The sequence below is a fragment of the Plectropomus leopardus genome, chromosome 13 (genome assembly GCF_026936395.1).
Source record: "Plectropomus leopardus strain MGB_pleo_1.0 chromosome 13, ASM2693639v1, whole genome shotgun sequence".
In the NCBI taxonomy this organism is placed as follows: domain Eukaryota; kingdom Metazoa; phylum Chordata; class Actinopteri; order Perciformes; family Serranidae; genus Plectropomus; species Plectropomus leopardus.
In genome coordinates this window covers 25,098,986-25,123,917 of record NC_142188.1, presented here as the reverse complement: position 1 = coordinate 25,123,917, position 24,932 = coordinate 25,098,986, and the positions used below count along the sequence as shown (strand labels likewise).

Genomic DNA, 24,932 nt, shown 5'->3' with positions numbered 1-24,932 from the left:
TTTCTGATTAAGACGTGGGATATGCTGATATTAATTGGGTTTTAGGAGCATTATTTGGACATATATACAGCCAATTCGGAATATCTGTCTCAATCGAGGCTTTCAACACACACAAACACAAATCAACTCGCAAACAATTTGCAAAGCTGGGGGTTAGAGATGCATGCAAAAGACAATCTCACATTTCTGGTCAGCAGGTGAAACAGCTGTTTTTAAAATTCATAAAAGACTTGGTTATCATGAGGATTTGAAATATGCACAAATATCGCAGCACCAACCTTTGCTAGAGGTACTTTACTAGGAGGTAAAGAGTCCACCACTGGTAGTAAACTGTGAAAAATCCTATTTTTATGCAAAAAAGCAAAATGACAAGCAGCTCCAGCTGTTCCACTTCTTCCTAATTTCATATGATAAACAACATGTTAGGGCACAATAATCAGAGTATGCACGGCTGCATGTAAACTGGAGTGTTAGTGGAATATTAATTTTCATTAGACATGTAAACGGCTTGGTAGGAATACGGTCTTTTTCAGAATAAGGGCAAAAACTGGACTACTTTGTGATCTAAATGCACTAAATGTCATGTTCTGAGCGATTACAGACAGACAGCACGACTTTGTCATGCTTGCAATGAACTCGCTTAAAATTGCATCCCAGAATGAAGCATCACCAGCTGTGCATAAGAATGAGACAGAGAAAGAATGAATTTAAAAAAAAAGGAGTGAAGTGTGTGCCTAATTTAAGCAACAAATGCAAAATGCATGGGTACGGAGGGCTACACTGACCCACCTCAAAGCATACATAAAGCATCAGGTCTGCTTTGTTGTCTTGTTTCCTACAAAGAATCAATGATGATACATACCAGGACAAAGAAAGCACTCACTATAACAAATGCAGACAGATATGTGCCCACAGGTGCACATGTCACACCACACTAACACATGCACATACGCAAAATAGCCTGTCATGGGTGGCGTCAGTCTGTGTTTACATATTTTTAGAAATTCCAGAGGCAGTGAAAAGCCCCGTGTGTTCAGCAGCACGAGGGCAACCATCTGCACCACAGGAAGTCAACGGCCAAACAGCCGCCAGCCATCTCCGGCCAAGGCTGTTGTCCAGACCCCTAGGGGGACCGCAGCCTTTGCCCTCCATCCTGACCACACACACCCACTCGCACACAGAGCAGAGACCCCCAGCCACATGGTTCACAGTGAGGAAAGACAGGACTCTGTCCCCTCTGTCTGGGTCCTAACCTGGATGAGGACACAAAGCAGCGGTGAAAGCTGTGGTGTGGAACAGGGAGGATGCTTTGGGGATCCTCATCCTCTCTGACGTAATGCCAGGAGGAAACAACCACAACAAAATATCTACTTCCTCTGGCACAGGAGGGGGGCCGGGGACCATTGTCAATTGTCAGACACAACACGGGAATTTTTATCACTCGTCACCTCAGCAGATAAGGACAGGAAACACTGTCCTGTGCTCCCCGATCAACAAGGCTGTGATAGCTGGCTGCACCTGCACAGAGCAGCCTATTGTAGTGGTGTGTGGTATTTTGTATTATTCAGTGTGTTTGTCCTCCACGGGGATCGAACATTGTGGGGGTTTTTGAGAGCAAAATATATGATATTGTTGACTGAGGCTGGTAATAGCTGATACTGATAACAATGACTAGAGTTAACATTTCATTTCACCCACAGAAGACTAAAACTACAGTAATACCTGCCAGGAGTAACTTATACTGGCTACAAAGGCATTTCTTTCTTTTTTTTTTTTTAATTATTTTTCGGCAGAGCGAGAGAGAGTGGTATGACATACAACAAAGATCCAACAGACAGAATCACAGTATGGCAGTCGCCTTAACCGTTCAGCCACAGATTAGTCATTGCGCAGGTTTTAAGTGCCATTTCAGGGTTTCCTCAGGTAGATAGTTACAGACACATAATGAATTTACTTAAGAAAAAAAGCCATTTTTTACAGAATCAACAAAATTATTATTGCAGAATTCTGAGAAATGTTTTCAATAAAACCAAACAAAAAATTCTCCTCTTGTTTTTCTGAATTAACAAGATAATCATCTTGTAAATTTTTGCATTTCTGAATTTACAAAATTATAATATCATTAAAAATGCAAAAACGTTTTTGCCATTAAATATTTCCGCAAAATTCCGACTTAATCTCTTTAAACCAAGAGCAGATTATTTTCTCAAATGAATGCATTATGTCCACTTAGTTAGTATTGCGCACTGCAATATTGGACTTTAAAGCTACAACCGTTGAATAATTGATTTTGCGATCAAGAGAAAATCTAATTGATTGACAACTACTTTGAAGATCAACTCATCAGATCAGTCTTTAAAGAAAGGAAATGCCAAAAATTCCCTGGTTCCACCCTCTAAAATATGAGAATTAATGCTATTCTTTGTCATATGTAACGGTGAACTAGATTTAACTGTTGGTCAGACAAACCAAAGCATAACATTGGGCTTAAAAAGCGTATTATAATATTTCATAAAAATGTTAGAAAACAAAAATCAGCCTGTTCAGATATTAAGTGACTCATACAAGGCTATTTTCATGTTTATAAAAAAATGCAGCAATCAAGTTTGTCCCTCGTGACTTTTATTCTTGGCAGAGTGGAAAATCCATTTAAAAACACATTTTAGACCGTGCAATACCGAAATTATCCATGGAAACTTAAAAATAAGCTTTTTAATGCCTTTAACAGACGGAATAGTTTTGATCACACTGTAAAACACCCAGAATGAAATCTGTTTTAAAAACACCAAGAGCAGCTCTATACAACATATCAGCACCCCCCAAAAAAAGCTACAGTAGAGTGGAAGGATGGAGGGCAGACAAACAGAAAGCACCTTCCTGCAGCAGATGTTACAGGATTGACCTGTGACCTCTTGTGCAGTGGTGAAAACAACCAAAAAAATCAACAGGCGGGCTTTCTCCTGACATCACACCTCACTATAAAACATTCAAAACCTCCTAGAGGCATTTTGATCAAAGTTGGACACAAGTAATGAGCCAGAGCCTGATACAGAGTGTAGACGCAGACTCCTGTGTGTCAGTACAGAGTTGAAGACAATTTGTTTGGATATAAGAAGCAGCCTCCCCACACCACATGCCTGATATAATTTAACACAACTGTGGGTTTATTTCAGCTCCCTTCCCATCAGGAGAATCGCTTCCCAAAAGCAAAGAGGTGCCGTTTTATAAAATCTCCTCATGCAGCAACTCTACTCGGTTAGTCTGCCTCTGCTGTGCCATCCCTCTGTCAGAAATGATTAAAAAAAAAGCACAAAAGTCTGGCTTAAACGCAGACTCACAGGGAGGTTCAGATAGAGGACAGCAGAAAGGAGGACGGGGGTTTAAAGGGATTCAGTGGTTGGCATAGTTTGAGAAACTGGAACAAATGTAGTGAAAGGGAGCAGAGGAAGGTGAAACAGGGTGCGAGTACAGCAGCAGCAGAGAGGAAACTATGAAGCTGGGGAGGCTGCTGAGGTTGTTTAACATAATTAAAACCACAGAAAATAACAATGCTGGCTGTGTAATGAGCTTCTCTCTCAGCTGTGGTAATTACTGCCTACTAATACAGAGCAATACTGACCATAATGTGCTGATGCCGTTGGGTAACTGGCTACAGGAGAGGAGACGTATAATTGTCAGACATGGCTGGGTAACAGACGGGTCAGCAGAGGTTTTTACCGATTGTGCAGCCAATAAATAAGTCTCTGAAACAATCGGCTTCTCTGTTACAGGCTGATTAAAGAAAGACGTACACATCTGAAAATGAGGCAGTAACAGAAGAAAGATCAATGATGAATCCTTTTTAAACATTACTGATACTGATTAGTGGTTAATGAACCAGATAACAGATATTTGCAACCTATATGTATTTTCAATAAGAATAAAATATTCCTGTAGAAATTTAGAATTTGGATTATAACAAAGCGATCATTAAAATCAAAAGCCGATGCAGATCATCGCCAATATGCCAAATATCGGCCCCAATAATCAGCCAGGCAGATAATGTGGCGACCCCTAGTTTCCATCCACCAATTTTTAGGTGCGTTTTCAATTTCTACATTAAAAATAATGAGTGTAAATGCCAAAAATTAAAAAAAAAAAAAAACTGAAAATATCACAAAAAACATTCGACGATTGAGGGAGGTGGGAAAGTTGGTGTACTGATAAAAGATTTATGTGACTAATGCAATGGAAACACTCAGCCAATAAATGGTACATTGGCACCAGCCACCATTCAAATGCTGGCAAAATATGCAAGTAGCTGCTAGATTTGCTTTATGCAGCCAAATAAACAACAGTTATTTATTGAATGGCTGGTAGATTTTGAGTCCACCAGCCACAGAGGAACCTTGTTATTGTTATCCATTTATTTATGGAGAGGGGGCGGGAGCAAATAAGTTAAACTTCTTCTCACTCCCTTTTTAATATCTATATGCCTTTGCTTCTGTTTCTTTTCATTTTGCTCCACTATGCTTTTGTGCCTTTTCTTCTCTTCGTCTCTTTGTTTTAAAAACAATTTTTTTTATTGCTTTGCTCATTGCATATTTGAAATTAACGTTTCAATCAATCAATCAAAAACAGTGACAGAGAACAAAAAGGTGATTTCCGATCCTGGTCATGACATACTGTCAGTGCACATTGGCCAGTGTAAGCTCACTTTGTCATCTCGGGATGAGTTTCAACCCCCTTACACACAAGACTGTTACCAGTAATTTTCCAAAAGCACACAGCTGTAATATGAGTTGTTCATGATTTTCTGTTTACTTTGTCCAGTGTTTCCTCCGTTATTACAGTGGTTTGACTGGTGCTTTTTTTATTTACGTAATCTCGTTAGGGTCTCTCCCGCAGGCAAATTTGTGAATGTTAGGATAGCAAAGGAATGACCAGTCTTACTCAACCTATGATTAGCTAGTGCTTATTGCTTTTTTCACAGTCAGAGTAAGGAAGAGTAAGGAAGAGTAAGGTGGAGGGAAAAATGCATATATTAGCATTTTCTTTACTGATCTTCTGAATAATCTGTTTAAATATGTACTACATTTGGATGAAAACCCAACTATCGAGCTAATTCCATATACACACACACACACACACACACACACAGTGCACCTACATACACACACCTAGCTAAGTAGTGTGCATATTACCAAATTTCCTGAATGAGAAAACTAATCCTAGAGCTCTCAGTGTGCACAGACACACTTGATCCTGACTGATCAAGATTCACAGTTTGCAGGAAGTCTGGGCCTCCCTGTTTGCCAACCACATGAAGACAACATTTTCTTCAAGCTGCAAAAAACACAATCAAATCTCCAAGTGAGACATCCCCAAAAATTACTACGATGTATGTTTTCTTCATTTCTTTCAGGGACAATTTCACAAGGACAGTCTTTTATAAAATATTGTTGTGGTGTAACAATCTTCTCTGTGAGAACCACTGTGCCCCTCAAAGCCTGGGAGAACACCAGCCATAGTATGGCACTTGGTTCACATCCAAAATGTATTAGCCTGGATTCAAAGGAAGCTGGAAGCTCTGAAACATTCACAGGCTCGCCGCGCCAAGAGCTGATGAAGCCACCAGCTCCAGTCGCACATTATGCTGGCTCCATCGCACAGAGTAAATCCAAGCTTTGCAGGTTTAGCCAGGTACCAGACGCTGGAGGTTAACACTGCACAGGCTGCTGTGGAGACAGATCTGGCCTTTGAGCTCTGCTGCAACCCAGAGCGGAAAGACGAAACCGAGCACAATGACGAGCAAGGCCAAACACAACAGAGAACAAGTAAACTGGATAATAAAGTAAATCGGCACTGATACGAGGACACGCAAACTACTGAATGTAAATATATTCTCTCCAAACAACAACTGGGCCCAGTGCAGGGTCAGTTGTAGCCAGCTGACCCCATTCATTAGAAGATCAAACACAGTTGAAGGCCCTTCCCATTAAACACCAGTGGCCTTTTCAGCCTGTTTAAACCTGCTGGTGTGGCGGGGAGGAGCCGGGGGCTGATTGAGAGCTGCCTGATGTCACTCTGCCTGTGGCCCGTTGCTATGATGAGTTCATTCAGCCTCAGGACACAAAGAGTTAATGGCTGCTTGGATTATGCAATGGCATGCCAGACGCCTTTCTCCTCTCCTGCCCTCTTTTCTTCCCCCCCGTCCCCTTCAAACGGACCAAAGCCAAATTAGGCATTCCTGCACGTTTCGATCAGATGCATTTGAATGCAGCAGCGGCCCTGCGCATGCTTTGGCACAGACGTGGGAACAAAACAGGGATTTTGTTTCGCTCTGAGGGCGAACTTCCCCTCACCAGGGCCTCACACCTGCCCTGCGGGGGGAAAGTTGTCGTAAGGATTTACAACTGTCGGGGTGGGTGATATCTGCAGCGCTGGTCAAACCAATGAAAAACATCTGTAATCATCATTCTAAAAGTGAACACGAAACCACAGGTTATCACTATTAGCAGATAAGCGATCCAGCAACAGCAGATTAGACCAGGTTGAGGTTAAAGACGGTGAGCAAATGTCAGCAGCTGCATCTGATAAGAGCATTTTCTGTCACATCACTGAAGGATCACTGCAACTAAACCAGGGAAACATGTTTTTATTTCCACACACAGGGCAATGGGCCATTTCAGGCAATTTTATAAACAGACTAATCGATGCAGCTCTTCTTAACACTGTATGCTGTTTGAACAAGTAAACTATTCCACTTCAGCATTGCAGCAAGTAATTGTAAATACCACAGAAAAAAGACAAATCTTTGCTGAACTCAACACAACAATGTGAGCAGCAGCGTTGGGTCAGGGTGCAAGCAAACCACTCCTCCAGACCAGACAGGAGACAGAGCTGTGCAGGCAGGCACCAAGTCAATAAACAACAGAGATCCCTCCAGACGAGACTGGCAAGCACGAGGGGGCAACGGACCAACTACGACAGGAAAGAGGGGAAAAAGAGACAGAGATCTACAAGGCCTGACTCCAATCACAACCACAGGGTCCAACGGCAGAGCCAGCAAGACCACAAACACATGAGCCAATGTGCATGCACCCTGTCACACGCACATACACACAGCAGCTCAAATACATGGGTCATTAGGTGCAGTAATCATCATTTAAAGCGAGTAGCTTGGTCCTCGCGGTTCTTTGTTTATTTGGCTTTATTGATGACATGAAGCCAACAGAGGCCACAGAGGGCAGCGCTCATTATGAACTGTGGTTATTTTCCAGCCCGATCAAAGAAACATCAGGGAGATTCAGTCTTCCTGCACAAATCAGCAGGTACGCTTCCTACGCTCACATACCAAACGTTTAATGTTGCAGCCTGGAAAATATAAGCCGACATCTTATCATAACCATCTTTCTTTTATTAATCTCTCCCTCAGGCTGAAGAGAGCGTTATCTTTGGCAACCACTGATCCATCACTCCAAAATAACTCCAATCAACACATTTAAGAAACACTGGCAAAAACAATTTAAATAAAATTAAGCTAATATGAAGCATGTTTTTTCTCTAGCTCCACCAATTTATTTCAGTCATAACAACTTCTTCTGGGCTCCAAAACTATTTATTCTGAAAGAAAGCAAGACGTAGGTGAGGGCATCAAGCCAACATGTTTGGGCCAAATGGAGCGTCTTTGCTCACGCCTGATTAAAATTTGAGAACAAACCGTAAAAACGTAAATCATTGACAGGGTTGCATGTTTTTAATTTAGCCAGGCACGTATCTTCACTAAAGGCTCATTTCTCCCTTACTTACGATCGTCAAAGATGGCAAACCTGTATCAATTTTGAGGTCATGCATGGGCTGGAGGACAGAGAACCGAGGAGACACAGGCGCGTCAATTTGACACGGACCCCAAATCGTAGAAACCGGGTAACCGTGATTGTGACCTCTGAGAGACTGCAAGAAGATCCTCCCCTGGGAGAAGAGCCCTCTACAGCAGAGTGAGTGCAAACTGCACATACCAACCAACTGGGTGGAAAAGAGGACTCTCAAGTTCAAAAGGCTTCACCTAAACCTGAATAAACACGGTCTGATAAATGACCAGAAACTAGAGCCATGGGTCTGGGAGACCTTGAGAAATCCTCCCCCAGTCTCACAACTTGCGCTACGAGTCTCCACATCAGACTCTCTGATGTGCACAAACACACAGAGAACCAGATCTTATTATTCGACTCTATTCATCATGCCTTTTCTGCTCCATGCTTTGTTTTGTAGTCACGCTCGAGTCTGAGCTGAGCTAGTCTTGGTTATCCTCCAAACAACTCCAGAAAATTACAATAGTAAAGACATACAGCCCCATATATGGGAATATAAGGGAGTTTAACTTTCATTGCTTTTCTGCCGGGCTACATGCATTGTGTCTTACACAGGATTTCCACATACAAGGAAAGATAAGATGATGCCACAAGTTGCAATATAAACCAATCCAATATAATACCACAAGCCAGAGCTGAGTGGTATTGTTTAAATCAGTATCACAAAGAATATATTTTCAGAATCAGTATGTGTTAAAAAAAGGGTGAAAAAAAGAAATGTTTGAGCATCGCTGTGACATAGTTTGTGCATGAGAGAGCACTGACTGGTCCGTTGTTCGACGACAAAATATTCTGCTCAGTACACATCTTGGTTACAGAAATTTTAAGTGAAGGCATACTTATTAAAAGAAAAATGTTATGTTGTGTTGTGTTTGAAAAATGTCATATTTGAGAAATAAAACAATGTGAACACGTAAAAGTCCAGTACTAGTGGGGTTGTGAATTAGATACATGCAAATGTATGCAAATTCACATACAGAGCAATCAAACTGATGCTCAAAAAATGACGTGTTCCACATTTATGCACAACATGACCACACAATTCGTCTGTTAATAAACAAAACCTTCACAAGCAATATTTTTTTTAAAAAGTTCATTTAGTTTTTAACTACGGCTTGCTATGAATCATCAATTCAGACAACAGAAACTTGTAATAAGATCATATCACTACTTAAATTTGACAGCAGGTGTTGATTTATCACTAGCACTTGCACAATACTATACATAAAAAAATACTACAGCCATGAATCACTGCTTTACTCTGCCATAACAAAACTGGATAAAAGATGTGGCGTGTTGGCTGTTGTAGCGGATTGCATTAGATGCTGTAATGGAGTGCACAGATGTTCATATAATATCAAACCCCTGCAGCACTATAATGAGATAACACACAAAACATCAGAATCAGTTCATGTGATGGAAAAAAATGGGACAATGGGGCCCAGAACAAAAATCCTGTGTTATGTCATAAAAAAAAATCTTCCTTAAATTTGTCTTGTAATATGATAAAACTGTATGATGAATGATGAATGAGTTAAAGCGGTTTAGTACATCAACAGCTGCGCACAAAAGACAACAATCTCATGCCATGCTCCGTTTTGTAATCCACTCAAATGTGTTAATTCCAACAGCACAATTTCATTTCGCTGTTGTTGCCCACCACGGGATTGCAAACCACTGTAATAGGAAACAGACAAATAATTCCTCTTCACACAATATATTCCTTGTGTTTATTTAGTATTTATTTAGGCGACATCCTTTCATGCCCTCAGAATCTGCAGGGAATGTGCAGCCAAACAATTCCCGGCACAACAAAGTTAATAAAAGCCAAGTGTATGGATCTTAAAATAAAGCAGCGGCGGGTGGGCATGCCAACAAAATATCCAGCAAAAAGCCTCCATGGTATCTGCTCAGAGCCACACAGTACAGACAGTACAGATGCCGCAGATTAGCTTTCTGACTGAAGCATGGAGCCATCACTTTGTGAAACACTGGTCGACTCTGGGTACAAAAGAGCTCCGGCACAAAACCCACTTCCTGTATCCTTTGCATTTCTGGGCAAAACACCATCCATCTGTTGAGCTAACATCAAATCCATTACACAAACAAATAATAAACACTGTTTTTGCTACTCCTGCAGTTTAGTTACAGTATCCTGTTTTGCAGTAGAAGCCGGAGAGAAGATGCACACAAGTCAATAACTCCCTATTGAATTCCATCAAGAAATCTGACTGCACACCTCTAAATCATCATGAGGTGAATATTAGCTTTTCCACAGGCCTACAAATTATTAATGCGCCAGGAGGGCTGAATTGCAGATCTTCTCCACTTGCACCAAGAAGGAGAGAGATCAAAGAGGAGGGTTTGAGTCGAGTGTGTGAGGACGTTACTTAAACATTTTGCATCTATCTCAGCACCTCCCCAATGAGCCCAGTCATTTTTTCACATAGATACTTCAGGAATGTGATCGACATGATGAAGCTGAGGGGGAGAAAGGGGATGAAAAACACACTGCGGGGCGAGGAGGAAAGCTGGAGGACGGGAGAGACGCGGCATTAGCTTTATGGACATTTACACCATGAGTGGCTTTCATCCACTCAGAGCTGCTTCTACACTGGTCAGCTCCAAATACAAACCAGGTCAAGATACAGAGGAGCAAACTACAAAAACAGAGCGATTACTGTAAACTCTGAATAAAAAAAGATATCTGGGTAAATATTTGACCACAGATCCTGCAGATCAGACAACCCTCGAGAACCATGGTGTGTTTGGTGTGGACAGCTTCATGTGGGAAGAAAAACCGCCATAAAAATGTCTCATTCGCCGCCATTTCTGGATAGCGCTCCAAACACATTCAGAAAACCCTTTTTAAAAATAGGACATTTCTAAAGCAGGCTACAACGGCAGGCTGTCACGACAGTACCTGGCTTGGCTCTCTGTTCATGAGTCGTATAAACACAAACCCGCAGCAGCCTCCGTCTCCCCTGCTGCCTGCACACAGAGGACACATTCATCCCAAAGTGGGCACCATGAGGAGGCTGGAGGGGGGCGACAGACACTTCAACTTAAAGGAATTTTTCAGCCACTCTGTCTATCAGGGCTGTGTTGAGGGCGCAGGCAAACACAATCTGCGCTCGTCTCAGTCTCCATGTGGAGATCAGATAAAACGGACTCAGTTTTGACATGATGAGCGGTGAGTTAATGAGCCTGATCTTTGGCAGGATAAGAGCATTCTTTGCACCAACTAGGAAGGATCTTCTCAGAGCTTTCTTCTCACTCTGCTGCCGCGGTTATGAACTTTCAAAGGCTTTGACAACGTGGGGGGGCTTTTTTTTTTTTGCAGCATGTTAATTTTTCTATTTTCTAGCTCTTCTCTTTTGGGTAACTCTGGCAGGAGCACAGAAACTGCTCTGCACCACTCGTGCATATGAATGGCACCCATGAAAGCATGGCACGCTGCATGGGGCTCAGAGAGGCAGTTCAAACATGCAAACAGAGTTATGAATATGATAATCAGGAGTGGCGTATCCAATGTGCTGTGTGAGGATGGAGGTATACTCCTGGGAATACATAATGACATGGCACGGCTGCCTTCATTGATAGCTGAAAACCTATAATCCTGTTTAAGATCATACATTAGATTACCATATAATTAAAGCAATATGTAAACAAACATGATGTTGGTTAGGGGTGGGAATCAGCAGCGGACCCACAATTGCAATTACACAATTAGACATGATACAATATTACTGCGATTTTTGCTGTGTTGCGATATGTTGAATTTTTCTGATATGATAAATTGTGATTTATTACTTTTTAAAATTTTGTCAAGTCTGTTCATCTCACTTCAGTTATTTTTTTTGCAGCAAAGTGTGTACAGTGAATTGAAAAAGCAATAAATTATGCTATTCTTTTGGGCTACCAAAAGTTGAATTTGTGTGTGTAAAGACTTTCAGTTATGTATTATTTTTTTAAAATGTTAATGTAACCCTACCATGTTGCCAAATAAAAAACAATCTTGATACAACTCTTGGTGGATTGTTTTGGTATTGTGTAGATTTCCCTTGCTTCTGGTGAAACTTGATTAAATCCTTTTTATTTAACCTTTATTTCACCAGGAATAGTCCCATTGTGATTCAAACTCTCTTTAATAACCAGTCATTTTAAGGCAGCAGCCTGAATTTACATTTTCCCAAACTGGTGTAAATGGGGGATGGGTGCCCCCATCCTCTATCGACCCCCAAACCAAAACCACTTTTATAAAGTTTAGCTCAGATAAAAGCGTTTTCATAAACGAATGAATGAAAATAGGCCGCTGGAACTGTGACTTTCGCTCTCTGTAGTAATCATGTTATATCTCTCATAGTGGAAGTCCAAAACTTGAAACAGCAACATTAATCGTTTAAGAAAAAAAAACAAACAAAAAAAGAAGCATGGAGGTCAATGTCGGGGTCCGCCACAATAAGAGTATTTTTTCTGTTTTGTTTTTCAGAATGAAACAGAAATAAATAGAAATGTATGCGCGAGTGTGTTTTAAATGTACAGTAGCTTGTTACTAACCTTGGAGGCAGATAATACCGACGGCGTACATGAGATCCACCGGTGGTTTCCTCCGGCTGGTCCCCGCGGGGTTTCTCCTGCCTTCCCTCCGCCGGCTCTCGCTCCCTCCTCGTAGCTCCATGACCGTCCTGGTCCTCGGCGGCTCCCCGGTGCTGTTCTCCGGCGGCTGCGGGAGAGCCTCGGGGCGAAAGGGAGCGTCAAAGAGATCCGTGCGTCACCGTGTACGTACAGGTAAGCTAACCCCGTTACCTGCGCAGGTCCCCGGGGGCAGCCAGACGGCCTGCTCACCTGGTTGTTTTGGAAACTAGCAGGAACAAGGCAGAGACATGTGGAGACGGTCGCTCCGGTTCACAGGCCAGCCACACAGACGACTTCGCGAGTTCAGAGCGAGGAGCCCCGCCGAAAGTTTGGAGGGGAGTTTAAACTTCCAGGTAGCTCACGGGGCGGAGGGTTGGTGTGAAATTAGGCCGCTGAGGTTCATTACAGGCCGGTGTGTGTTGCCGCCGTGTGCCGGAGTGCAGAGCTGCCGAATGCCGGGCCAGTTCAGTCTTCAACGAGAGGGAGTTTCTCTCCGCGGTGTTTCCAAGTTTGCTTCCTCCCACCGCCTCTGTGAATTTTTTACACCCGCGTCAAGTGGGCGGAAACAATGCAGTTTAGTTCCTGTGGGGACTTTCAAAATAAATGTTATGCGTGCAATTCACATATCTTTTAACATTTTAGTATTTTGTTTGTTTGTTTCAGTTTAGTTAACTTTATTGTCTTTATATGTTGTGTAAAGGCAATATTAGAAAAGCTCATTTGCGGCTAAACCTTTTTTAAAAATGACTATATATTTAACTTTCATAATTTACCATGCTGTACAAGTTATTCATATATTTTGTTCTTGCCCCAACTTCATGTACATTGATTCATTCATTCAGTTTAGTCTAGTTTAGTTTAGTGTCTATTTGTGTTGTGTTAAAGACAATATTAGAATAGTTAATTTGCAGTTTAAACCTTTTTAAAACCACACCATATATTTAACTTTCATAATTTTTTCATAATCTTTAATATTATCCATATATTTTGTTCCTGGACCAACTTTTTCTATTTATTATTTATTTACATTAATTAATTAATCCATCCATTCCTTTATATTTTACAAGTCGTAATTTCATGGCTTTCTTGAGCAAATACATTTTATTCAAAAGTTTTTTCACTTCTATTTTAGTCTTGAAATATCAGTTGCATTTTTCTTTTAGTTAATCAGCACCATGTTCAACACATACTCAAACCCGTCAACAGTTTTAACTGTTGCGCAGTTCCGCACCAAAAATATGTTCTTTTGTTTTGAAATTAAAACATCGCACATCCTCTCACAATAAATGTATCTTTGGTTGCTTGACGGTATTCCCTCTTTTCCTACAAAGCAGCTTCCGGTGCCTGTACCCGATTTGGGATTAGGAGTACAACACTGCGACCCCCTGGTTCAACCCGAGCACTGTCTACTTATAATACATATCTCGTGTCATGCAAATAATTCAAATTTAAAAAAAAAAAATCTAAAATAGTCAACTAGCAATAATAGTAATAGTAAAATAGCCTCAATAATTCCTGTATGTAGCTATGTATATTTGTTATGCATGAAGGGACTAATAACCCTTATTGTAATGTGCAATATCCCTGATTGTGATTCACATAGTATATTTTTGAAAAAGCTTTTTTCCTACAATGTTCTCCTATCAGTTAAACCAGCAGGACATTCTACACATTCAAGTTTTCGACAGGTAGTTATGGCACAAACCCAGCAAGTCCTGCCCATGCAAATACATCACTGAAACCACGGGGGGACGGCCCCTGCTGGCACCACTGGTCCTACTGTGTGTGGGACTGGTGCCATGTTGCTGGTCCAGCTGGCACCTATATGGCTGACAGAAACATGCAGTCAACCAAGCGGAAGGATTAAAGGGTCAAACCAGTGTTACACTGATGGGAAGGGGCTGCAGAGAATGAGGACACACTGTTGTAAAAATGAAATTCAAAAACGTTTTATACAGAAAACCTTTACTGGGAAGTTTCTGAGGGTTGAACTGTCATGAACTAATGAACTCTGCTACTCTGACTTGATGTTTTCATGGAAAACAACCACAATCCTGGGGTTAATTCAAAGCTCTCAAAAGTGTTATTGGGTTGATGCTCCACATTTAAGTGCTGTCATACTGAGAGATTACCAGTGAGCAGAGAAACCTCGGGCTGACTTCCACAAAGAGGAGGGAAAACTCTGGGAGACAGATCCCATTTTAACAAGTCATGAGGGTTTCCACACTGACTTACACACTGATGTTAAAGATCATGCTTGGAAGAACTCACTGTTATAATTGGCAGATTTGTGGTCAAGACATTATGATGATCAGGATCGTGGTTTTTCAGATTTAAAAAAATTTAATTTTTCAACAGCTGGAAGGAATCCTGAAATCAGCCATATACAATAAAATAAATGACAAACGTGACTAGAAAATTGTTGGTTTTATTTCACACATTATTCATGACACGTGAGATTAAGAATCAGATCAAACCGATGCACATTTAAATCTTACCAACAATGAAACTCAGTTCTATTCCCGCTAATTTCCTGATGAATTCTATGATTTGTGAACTTTCGATCAGATTCTGTTGTTTACATTTATTACAAAACGATGAAAGGAAAAACAGAACGAGGGAAAATTAATCAAAAATAATAATTACAAGACATTCCAGTTCTTTTGAGCTTCACTAAAAATGCAAAGACAGAAGACACCCATCTGAAAATTGTGCAAAAAAATCTATCAGTATCACATATCTAGAAATGTATCACACATTCTGATCACTGTAAACATTTTAAGATGATGTGCTCACGGTTGGCAGCTCAAACCTGCAGAGGTCGACTGAGACACAGAGAAACAGTCTGCGGGTGAGTCCTGCATGGCACCAGAGATCATTCAGGATGACCAGGATTAATTAAGCAACCCAGTTCAGCCTAATCATTTTTTTTTTTATATACAATCTAAAACGTTGAACATTTTCATGGTTGTTTGTCAGCACTCTGAGACCATAAACAACTCAAAGATTATTCCTGCGTTTTCTCTGCAACGGAAGAGAAACTCAAGCAGACACTTGGATCTAAAAGCTGTATAGGTTAAAGCTGCGGTTATTTAAATGTGTAATAGTTTTCCGAAAGTCTGTATGAACAAAAACTCATCCCCAACAAGTCACATGACTCACGTCATGTTAGTAAGATAAACATTTCACCCTGTTCCCCAAAGCTTTAACCTACACCTTGCATTGCAAATGAATCTCAACAGGCAAAATCATTAAAATGAAAATAAAATGATTTTTTTTAAACAGTGTAATCATGTCAACTTTACATGATGCCATTTCAAACCCAGACATTCTCAAGACAATTCTAATTTTGCAGAAAATAGAAATCTACAAGACTTTTTTTTCTAATTTGCACTAATAATAAACCACTGAATGGCACAGGATGACAGAAACATCTGAGGAACACATATCTCAAATCAAAAGAACATAAGGAGAAATATACCAGAGCAGGTGGCACTACGGCAACAGATGAGGTGACAGCGCAGAGTCACGGTGATTATGAATAAGGGGGAGAAATGAGGTATGTTTTCTTGGCCATATTTAGGAGGCGCTGAAGCAACACCAATGTTAGGAACATGATGAGGGGAAAATAAAGCAATCTGTCTCTGGAAGAACTGGATTTAAAATCAAACTGGAAAAGACACATCACTCATGTATGTGCATGTTTTGATGGCAGAAAATGTCTCTGGGTCTGAATCTGGTAGGAAATGAGTCTTTGGGTCAGACGCTGACAGGCAGTGGAGGGGCGTGTGCGAGGCTGTCTGGTAGTGTCGTGGGTGATCGTTGTGGCTCAGAGAACGAGCCAAAGGAAGGAGCCTCTTTGGGTCAGTGAAAAGATCAGCTTATAGACAACCACCTGCTCAGTTTCCAGTGTAGAGATCCACAGTGCTGGAGCTCAGGCCACGGCTCTCCCTGAAATTACTGCCTCCCCGAGTCTGTGAAAGAGTTACAAGGCGACAAAAAACAGAAAATAAAAGAGGGGAACAACATGAAAGTTAACTACAGCTGGTAATGTTTACAAAAGTAACTTTAGTAATATTTGCCGAAAGTGTCAATATATCCTGGCAGTAATGCATGAGGTAGACTATCTTTGAAAAAGAGGGAAAAGTCAGTTCTCTGCCTCCTCCGAGCGCTTCTAATGGCATTTGCAAGAATCCACTGCACTTAATAACATCAACCAATCACAGCTGAATACCCCTCTCCCACCAAAATTAGTGCATGTGGCACTCATTTTGCTAAGTGCTAAATATTTCCACTGCCAGTGAACACATCTTTACAGCACATGAGTGCCTTTTTTTCTGTAAGTTGGTGTGTGTGTGTGTGTGTGTGTGTGTGTGTGTGTGTGTGTGTGTGTGTGGGCTGTTTTGTTAGTGTGTTCATGCAACGTTAATGGACAGGCAGGAGCACAAGTAAACGTTTGACAAAAGGAACAGAGATCTTTGATAGCTTTTCAGTGGTTTCTTCTCTTTATATATTTCTTATTCAGTCTCTCCTTCAGACTCGCTGCAGACTAACTTGGAATAATGTTTGATGCAGCTTGGGAGGAGACGAATGGTAGTGGCAGCCCATCACTGCATCTCACCGGTTAAGAAGCTGAAATTCACTTCAGCTTGGGTTCACTTGGGTGTTGTGTTCCCAACAATGCCATTAAGAGCCGGAGGCGATAAAAACCTGTGTCTACTGCAGAGTCATTCACACCCGTGTGTGGATGCCGATCGTACGCATTCTCATTACAATAAAAAGTCCAATTTAAGCGGTTTCAGTGGGAATGAGTCTCGAACACAGCTGTCATTCAGCTGCAATGCTGAAAGCAACTGAGCCATAACAAAACACAGCACACAAGCTGGAGCAAACATTCTCATTTTACAGTTAAACAGTACACTAAAATATGTTTCTAAGAACATTAGGTGAGAATTAGGCAATGCAGTAACAGAATCTTGATTCATATTTGTTAAGCTCTTCCTAGTTTGACAGTTTGACTGCAATTTACAAGCAGTGATTGACATGACTGACAGCTGCGTCAGAGACTTCCTGGCTCTGATTGGTTATTTTCCTTCAGCAGCAGAGGATTCTAACAAATGCAATAAAGAGCAATAAGAGGAGGAACCAGATTTAACCATGTTAGAAAAAAGTGTACACAAATTAACAACTACAGCTTTAACACGTAACAATTTCGATAATACAGTCAAAATAATACATTAATACACAATAAAAGACTTTGCACAATCTGTTTCTTACCTGAAACGGGTCATCACTGGTTTTGTTCAGGTAATTCAGGGAAGCAGCTCGCTTCATGCTGTTAAAAGAACAGGAGGAAAATAATGTTCATTGAATATCTGAGATCAGGGCACAGGTATTTTTCATGACGCTGACAAGTTGATTCTCAGACTGCTATGAATCTACCTGCTCCCTAGAAACATTAACTTCAACAAGAAATACAATTTGCTTTAAATGTCTGTTAACCATCAGAGGACTTCTTCTGTTCTTACTTGGTGCTGCGAGGTTCAGGCGGTCCGTTGCCCTGCAGTTTTTTCACCAGCAGCTCACTGCTGCGACGGAGAACGTCCCTGAGCTTCCCCAGAGAGCCGCTGCGCTGGAGGGCTCCACTGCCATCCTGCAGATACACACAATCATCAAGCCATCTATTCCTGCACTGAGGATGTGGGTGACACATACTTCTGCAAATCTTTTCATTCTTCTTGGTTGCAGCCAAACAGCAGAAGTCTCACAAAAAGGGGGTTTATGCAGAACATACATTATTCAAAGTGCAATTAATGAGGTGAGACTGAAATATTTAGATTTTTGTGTGGGCGCAGTGTTAACGAAAGCATGCAATGCAAGCCTAATTTCATTTTTTCTGACAGTTGACCTTTCAATATTATTGTCATCATTATTATCATGATATAACGATCATGTAAATGTACTTTTGTGTTACATAAGTCACTAGTGTGAGGGTCTCATGGTGGTCCAATAGTTGTGCTGTGTGTTATTTTTCATCCACAGTAACTAGAACTCAAATGACTATTGAAAGATAATCAGCTACTTTTCTGATAAGTGATGGTCATTTTTCATTTTTAAACAACAGTAAAACTATATCAAAACATCTGTTTACAAACTCTCACAACTCATGTAGTACAAATATATGCATTTTTGCTAAAACCATAACTATATAAAATGTTTCCATATGTGCAGTGTCATGCGCATACGAGTAGCACACCTGGGCAAGCGTGCACATTTGAACTCTGCTCATGCATTGCATTGAGCAAAGCTACTCATATGTGTTTTAAATAGTACTGAGCAAACCAGTGGATAAATGAGACTTGGATTGTACTGCATGAGCTGTGTGAGAGTTTGTAAATCGATGATTTCATGTAGATTTGCTGTTGTTAAATGCAGATCCCAATTACTTCAGTTCATAAAGCCTCTTCTCGGTTTTTGGATTCTTCGTTCACCATGGAGGCATGCGAGAAAAACGGTTTTCTTCTCCAATTCAACATAACATATGATGAGTAAGATATATATACAAATGATCATTTTGTGGGTGAAGTGTTCTTTTAATCAGAAGTATGTGCCGCATTTATTTGCCTTTTGTGACAGCGAATTCGATGTCTTTGGTTTGTGTCTTTTCGTCATCTTTAGCCTCAGAATAGTGTGATGGACACTATTCACTATATTCTGTTTAGACCAAATGATTAATCAATTTATGTAAAAAAAAAACAATAAACATGTTTTACAATGTATTACAGTAACTGATTCCATCCATCCATTCATTTAATTATTACTATTAGTCACACCAGCTATGGTGTGTTCATCATGATGCAATACAAATGTATCACCAGCAGGGGGGACTGTGGGTAAATCAAAAAATGTACATGTATCTACCAAAGACTAAATATTTTCGTTCCACTGAGTGGCTCTGCAGTCGCCACTAGAGCTGACACCTAAAACAGTCTCTGTTCCCGCTGACGACGGAGTAATACAGTCGCCTCCATACGATGCAGAGAAAAGACAAAACTTCACAAATGAAAAACTTTATTTGAGAATACCAACAAGTGTTGATGCAATAAATCTTCACAATGCAGAATGGTAAATATAATGCAGTCCTACTTACTAAGATAGTGCTTGTAGACCTTACCATTTATGTTCTTCCACTTTAGGAAACTGAAGTCACACTATATATGTCAAGAATAGACAGTTCAATAAATAAGCATTCCACTAACACAACAATATTGTCATAATTATGTGATGTACATAGTCAATTCTTTTGTTCAGAGTTGCATTAGAAGTATAGGTGTACTCATTGGAAGGAATGAAGAATCAAGGCAAGTAGCATACCGAAAAGCTGTATAGTGAATGCACTTGTCAAATCTATAAATACAGCCTACAATTACGCTTTAAAGATGTTAAAGTCATTTTACATTCAGTTAGTTAAACATCTGAAATAACATGTTGATCTTGAGGAAACACTCGCACTGTACTTTGGGTGTCTAAAAACATGATTCACCAAAGTGACAATGTTTACTTGCAAACGACTGTGTTAAGAAAAAGGCAACACACTCCATTAAGCTTTGTGTTCAAAATACAGTATCCATAGCCAGAGTGGGCACTGTGACTGTACCACCAAAACATACACAAATACACACTAAATCTACTGTGGAATCCAGGCTTCCGTTCAATAATAACACTAGCTTTTACTCCTGCACCAACAAATAAAAGGCAATTCTGGGCATTTACGTCCGTTATTTTGTAATCTACCATTATTTTGCGATCTCTCCGGTGGCCAGTATCTGTGCTCGATGCCGTCTCTGCTGTCATATACAGCACCAACCAGTGTTCCTAATTCCCTTTATAAATGCAAGCTACTGTGTACATAACGTACCAGCGTATAGAGCCTGTGTGAATCATCTATCAAACCAAGGACACTGAAGCCAGCAAGAGCAACTTCAAACAAAAAATACCATGGCAACAACAGCTTGCTGCGATCTGACCAATTTGCTGTCAACTGATGTTGGCCCTTCTGGTCTTTCACAACAGGCAACACTGCGGCACTGTTGACAAACTGCCTTAATATTCAGCCACAAAATAATCAACATTTTTTAAAAAAATGTAAACAAAATGATACAAAATTGAAATCAAAAGGAAACATATCTATAAAAACAAAAAAATGGCAATACTCCCTTCTCATTTCTCACCCACTAGGCAACAAAAGGTAAAAGGAAATGACATATTTTGATTATCATTTGAAATTATACAGTACCATCATTTCCGAACTTTTAGGCATTTGATCTCACTACTGTCAAACAGTTAAAAACAGAAAAGACACCTAATGGCAAAAAAAATACCTTTCTTGAATTAAAAAAAATAAAGAAAAAGACGGTATTATGGCTAAATACAGGCACCAGGTTGGAAGCTAGCTTTGAGGTCAACTATTACTTGCTGTAGAAACACACTGCGAGTGCAAACAAATTCAGAGTGAGACCAATGCAGAGCAACTGTGGAAATGAATCCTTTTGTAATATATTAACTCTATAGTGATTGTAACGCTTTATCTGACTGTGGGTTGGAGTGATGTCTGGTGCCACGGCTGCTGTCAAAGGTGACACTGATCCTCAAAATCTTTAATCTTTTGCCTTTATTAAATAAATAACTTTCATTTATGGGCCCATTTCTGCCAATGTGATGAAAAAAAGACCCCGTAAGTTATTTCAATGAAAACTTTCTTAAAATAATGACTTTACATCATAACATAATGACTTAGAATTTCAGGTGACTTACCTCAAAACGATTAAGTTAATAAAAGTTAATAAAATACTTTTTTCGAAATAATGAGATACTAAGTTATTATTTTGAAACACTGACGCATTATTTAGAGATACATTTCTGATTATTTTGAGATAATTTGATATTTTGAGAAAGCTCAATATTTTGGGATACTAGGTCATTTTGAGACAAGTTTCACTTTTTTAAAAAAATAATTTGTAATAAGTCATTTTGAGAGTTTCACTTTTTTTTGAGTCATTATTTTGATATAAGCTTCTGCTAATTTCAAGATAAGAAAGTCAACATTTTCAGTAAATGTGTTACTATTTTGAGATACTAACTCATTATTTAAAGAAAAGTTTCTCATTACTTTTGCAATGCTGAGTCACTTTTTCGAGATAGGTACGGTTACATAATTGCGAGAAAGTTTCTCCTTATTTTAAAATCCTTTTCAAATTTTTTGACATATTAAGTCATTATTTCAAGATAATCAAGTCATTATTTTTCTAAAGTTTCTCCTTATTTCAAGATAAGTAAGATTGACTTTTTTTTTTTAGTAAGTTGAGAAACTAAGTTATTATTTTAAACAAAAAAGAAGATTTTTGCAATACTGAGTTGTTATTTTGTGACAGTAGGTCATTATTTTGAGAAAGTTTCTCATTATAATGACTTAGAGGATCATTTTTCATCACATTGGTAAAAATGGGCTTCCATACTTTCCTGCTTCTATCTAACCAAACAGATCTACTATGCACCTATGAAAAATTACAAATGGATGTTGGAAAGAGGAAAAATGTGTGAGTGGCTTCCTCACAGGGAAAAGATTTCACACACAATGACTTCTTTTTAATGTTAAGTGAGAGAAAGAGTTGAAGTAACGGTTTCTGACATGTCGGAGGACACAGGGTTAGTGAGAAGAAAGGATAGAGAGAGTGAAAGGAGGAGAGGAAAAAAGAGTGCAGAGAGGAGAAGACCAAACGTCCCAGCAGTTGTCAGTTGAACAGAGTTGACAGAAGTGACAACCGGAAGGGGGGCTTTCTGAGTCTCTGCCGAAGGGGGGCACCGGGAATGGTAGAGGAGCTGTTGGTTTGTTGGGACAGAGAAGGCCAGAGGGAACGACAACACACATCCTTTTGCTATTGTGTTGGGGAAGAAGAGAAGGATGGAGGAATAATCTTGATGGCTTAGGCCTGATAAAAGAGAAAGAGAGAAACAGACAAAAACGGCACACATTGTAAGATTAAGAGCTTTGGGTAGGGCTTCCTGCGCTGGACACCTACAGTAAATCTGAGCTTTGTCCCTTTTCTAACTGTACTGCTGTAGACCTGTCTACCCTGCACAAAGTTTACTGTATCAGCTGCAGCTTGGGATCTGGTTGCAGATTTTTTAAACCCAAGTCTACGTAAACAAAAATAATGTGTAAATCCCGCAGCACAGCAGTTGCGCTTCTCTTTGAAACATTACAGCTGTCTTAGAAGCTGCACTACAACAAGCAGGTCAGTGATGCAGTAGGTTGGTGGTTGCAGTCACCGTGACTCAGCTTTTTTTTTTTTTTTTTTTTTCCATCTCTGGGAACCAGCGAGCCTGAACTTGGCACACTGCACAGAGCCAGTGACTGTGCACTGCAGACGTGGGACATCTGCAGGCATCAGCACTGAAAGGGGCATAATGATAAAGCCATTACACTGATGCTGAGAGGGACTGGCGCTCTGAATCACGTCTCCATGTATAACATTTTGATTCTGGCACAAAACTTAGCAAGCTAAAACTGCCTAAAGCGACATTTACATCTGCTAATGATGAACACATTATCTCAGTCCTTTCCTGCTAGCCTCAGCTTGCCCTGATTTCCTCAATTACCTCAATGACTAATACATTATCTAACCTATCTATTGCGTCACTATATACCAACCCCACCCAAGCGTATTGTGTGGAATGACAGTTCAAGAGGGAGAGTACAATCCACTGAATGAGAGAAGGAAATTTGATTGACAGGCTGATTGGTTGTCATGGCAGGAGTAATCAACAAGGAAGTAGGTTAGTGACATGTAGAAAAGGAAAAAGGATGAAATCTAGAAAACATGCAAACAAACAGGCAGCACATTGAAGCGTCTAGCCGGGAGCACAAAGCAGGTACAGACACACTTGTAAATGACATCATGCACAAAGAGACACGCACATACATTCGACTAATGAACCTTAACACAACCACAAGTTTGCTAACCGCTGTCATCTCCTCAGGGTTACTTCTTTGTATATATGAAATAGACTGTCAAGCACTTCTACAGCCTCAGTGATGTATCAGACTTTCCCGAAGGCAGAGTGAAGACATGTTTGGGCAAAGCTATACAGCGGGCGATAGTTCTGACGTGCCTATCACACCATCTCTCAAAAATTATCTACACACACGCAGACAGGACTTTACAAGCCTATTTTCTAAAACACAACGTGGCCAAGTTGTAGTTACATGCTTGCAGCTTTGTAAATGAATGGATTGATGGAATTTGTTCAGCATATTTTAGTCAAAAGCTTAAACGTTTTGATACAAATATACTTTCATCTTTAAAGCATGAGAATGTGCTACATTTTCCCATTTTGACCATGTAAATTTAATCTCTACGGCTATTTTTGTGACATGGACAATAAATGCTTGCACACACCCTGCAATCCTTTGCATGCCATCAGATGTTTCAAACCCAAACAGGTGCACGCTCGGATGAATATGCATGCATTTGCTGGAGTGAGTTCAGTTTGCTCTGTTATGCATATGAACATATGTGTGTAGAGATGCATTCACATTCACACAACAGCCAGCAAAAAAAAAAACACCTCTCTACTTTATGTTACTCAAAGAGAGCAGCAGACATCATGTTAACAGACATTTATCAACCATGTGAAAACACAGTGAACACACATGGTCCATTAGTGTGCATGTTAAGGGGTGAGCCCAGCAGGCTGGCGTTGCTACATGCATGTTTTGGCTGGGTTGGTGAGGTGAAGGGCGTGGCTGCACTTAAGTGAGGGGAAAGGCACAGGCTCAGACGACATTGCTGGCACAACCTTGCCCTCTGGCTTATGTCAGGGCTTCTTCCAGCTGGGACACAGCTCCAGCAGCATCTATTTAACTGCATGCACTGCTATATGGAATATCAGGTTTTCAGCACCAACCTCTTTGATAACGTGTAGAGGGGTGACTAGTCCAATGGGAAACACTGTGCTGGAAAATAAAAGCCCTGCAGTGAAATGACACTAACGATTGTTGAGACACAGCCAGAGTGGACACGATAACGAGTCCATAAAACAGCAGGATGAACCATTACATATCAACCGCCTAGTTTACTGCACGGAGAGATGAGCATCGAGGATATTGGAAACACTGTCAATTGTGTTTAATAGTGGAAACATGACACTTCCTAATAGGGATTGAGACAGGCTGTATCTCTGCAAGTCCCAGAAAAGCAAATAAATATTTCATATGTTGCCAGGGTGCCACAGAATGAGCCTCTGCCTTTTTATTACCGCTTCACTTGTGCAGAAGCGCTGCCAGCAGGACAACCACTTATTAAAACGAGACACTAGGACTTCATTGTCAAGCAATGGACAACCAAAAAAAAACAAAAAAAACATGAACATCAAGTCCAA

At 40.3% G+C, this 24,932-nt stretch overlaps 2 protein-coding genes across 7 annotated transcripts in view; both read right to left on the bottom strand.

The window, feature by feature from the left end:
• Positions 1-13,020, bottom strand: part of ptk7b (protein tyrosine kinase 7b) — a 91,459-nt gene extending 78,439 nt beyond the window's left edge. The window contains exons 1-2 of the mRNA XM_088086576.1: positions 12,702-13,020; positions 12,414-12,591 (exon numbers count right to left, since the gene is read on the bottom strand). Coding sequence (XP_087942702.1) covers positions 12,414-12,534 — 121 coding nt within the window. The 5' untranslated portion in view covers positions 12,535-12,591; positions 12,702-13,020. The remainder of the gene's footprint in view (positions 1-12,413; positions 12,592-12,701) is intronic.
• A 1,879-nt stretch (positions 13,021-14,899) lies between these two features.
• klc1b (kinesin light chain 1b) overlaps positions 14,900-24,932 on the bottom strand; it is a 31,612-nt gene continuing 21,579 nt past the window's right edge. For 5 of the 6 annotated variants that reach the window (XM_088086133.1, XM_088086136.1, XM_088086134.1 and 2 more), the window contains exons 14-16: positions 18,020-18,144; positions 17,769-17,826; positions 14,900-16,465 (exon numbers count right to left, since the gene is read on the bottom strand). In XM_088086133.1, coding sequence (XP_087942259.1) covers positions 16,391-16,465; positions 17,769-17,826; positions 18,020-18,144 — 258 coding nt within the window. In that variant the 3' untranslated portion in view covers positions 14,900-16,390. Of the gene's footprint in view, positions 16,466-17,768; positions 17,827-18,019; positions 18,145-19,545; positions 22,481-24,932 lie in introns of those variants that run through there. The other variant, XM_088086137.1, reaches the window with a different exon arrangement.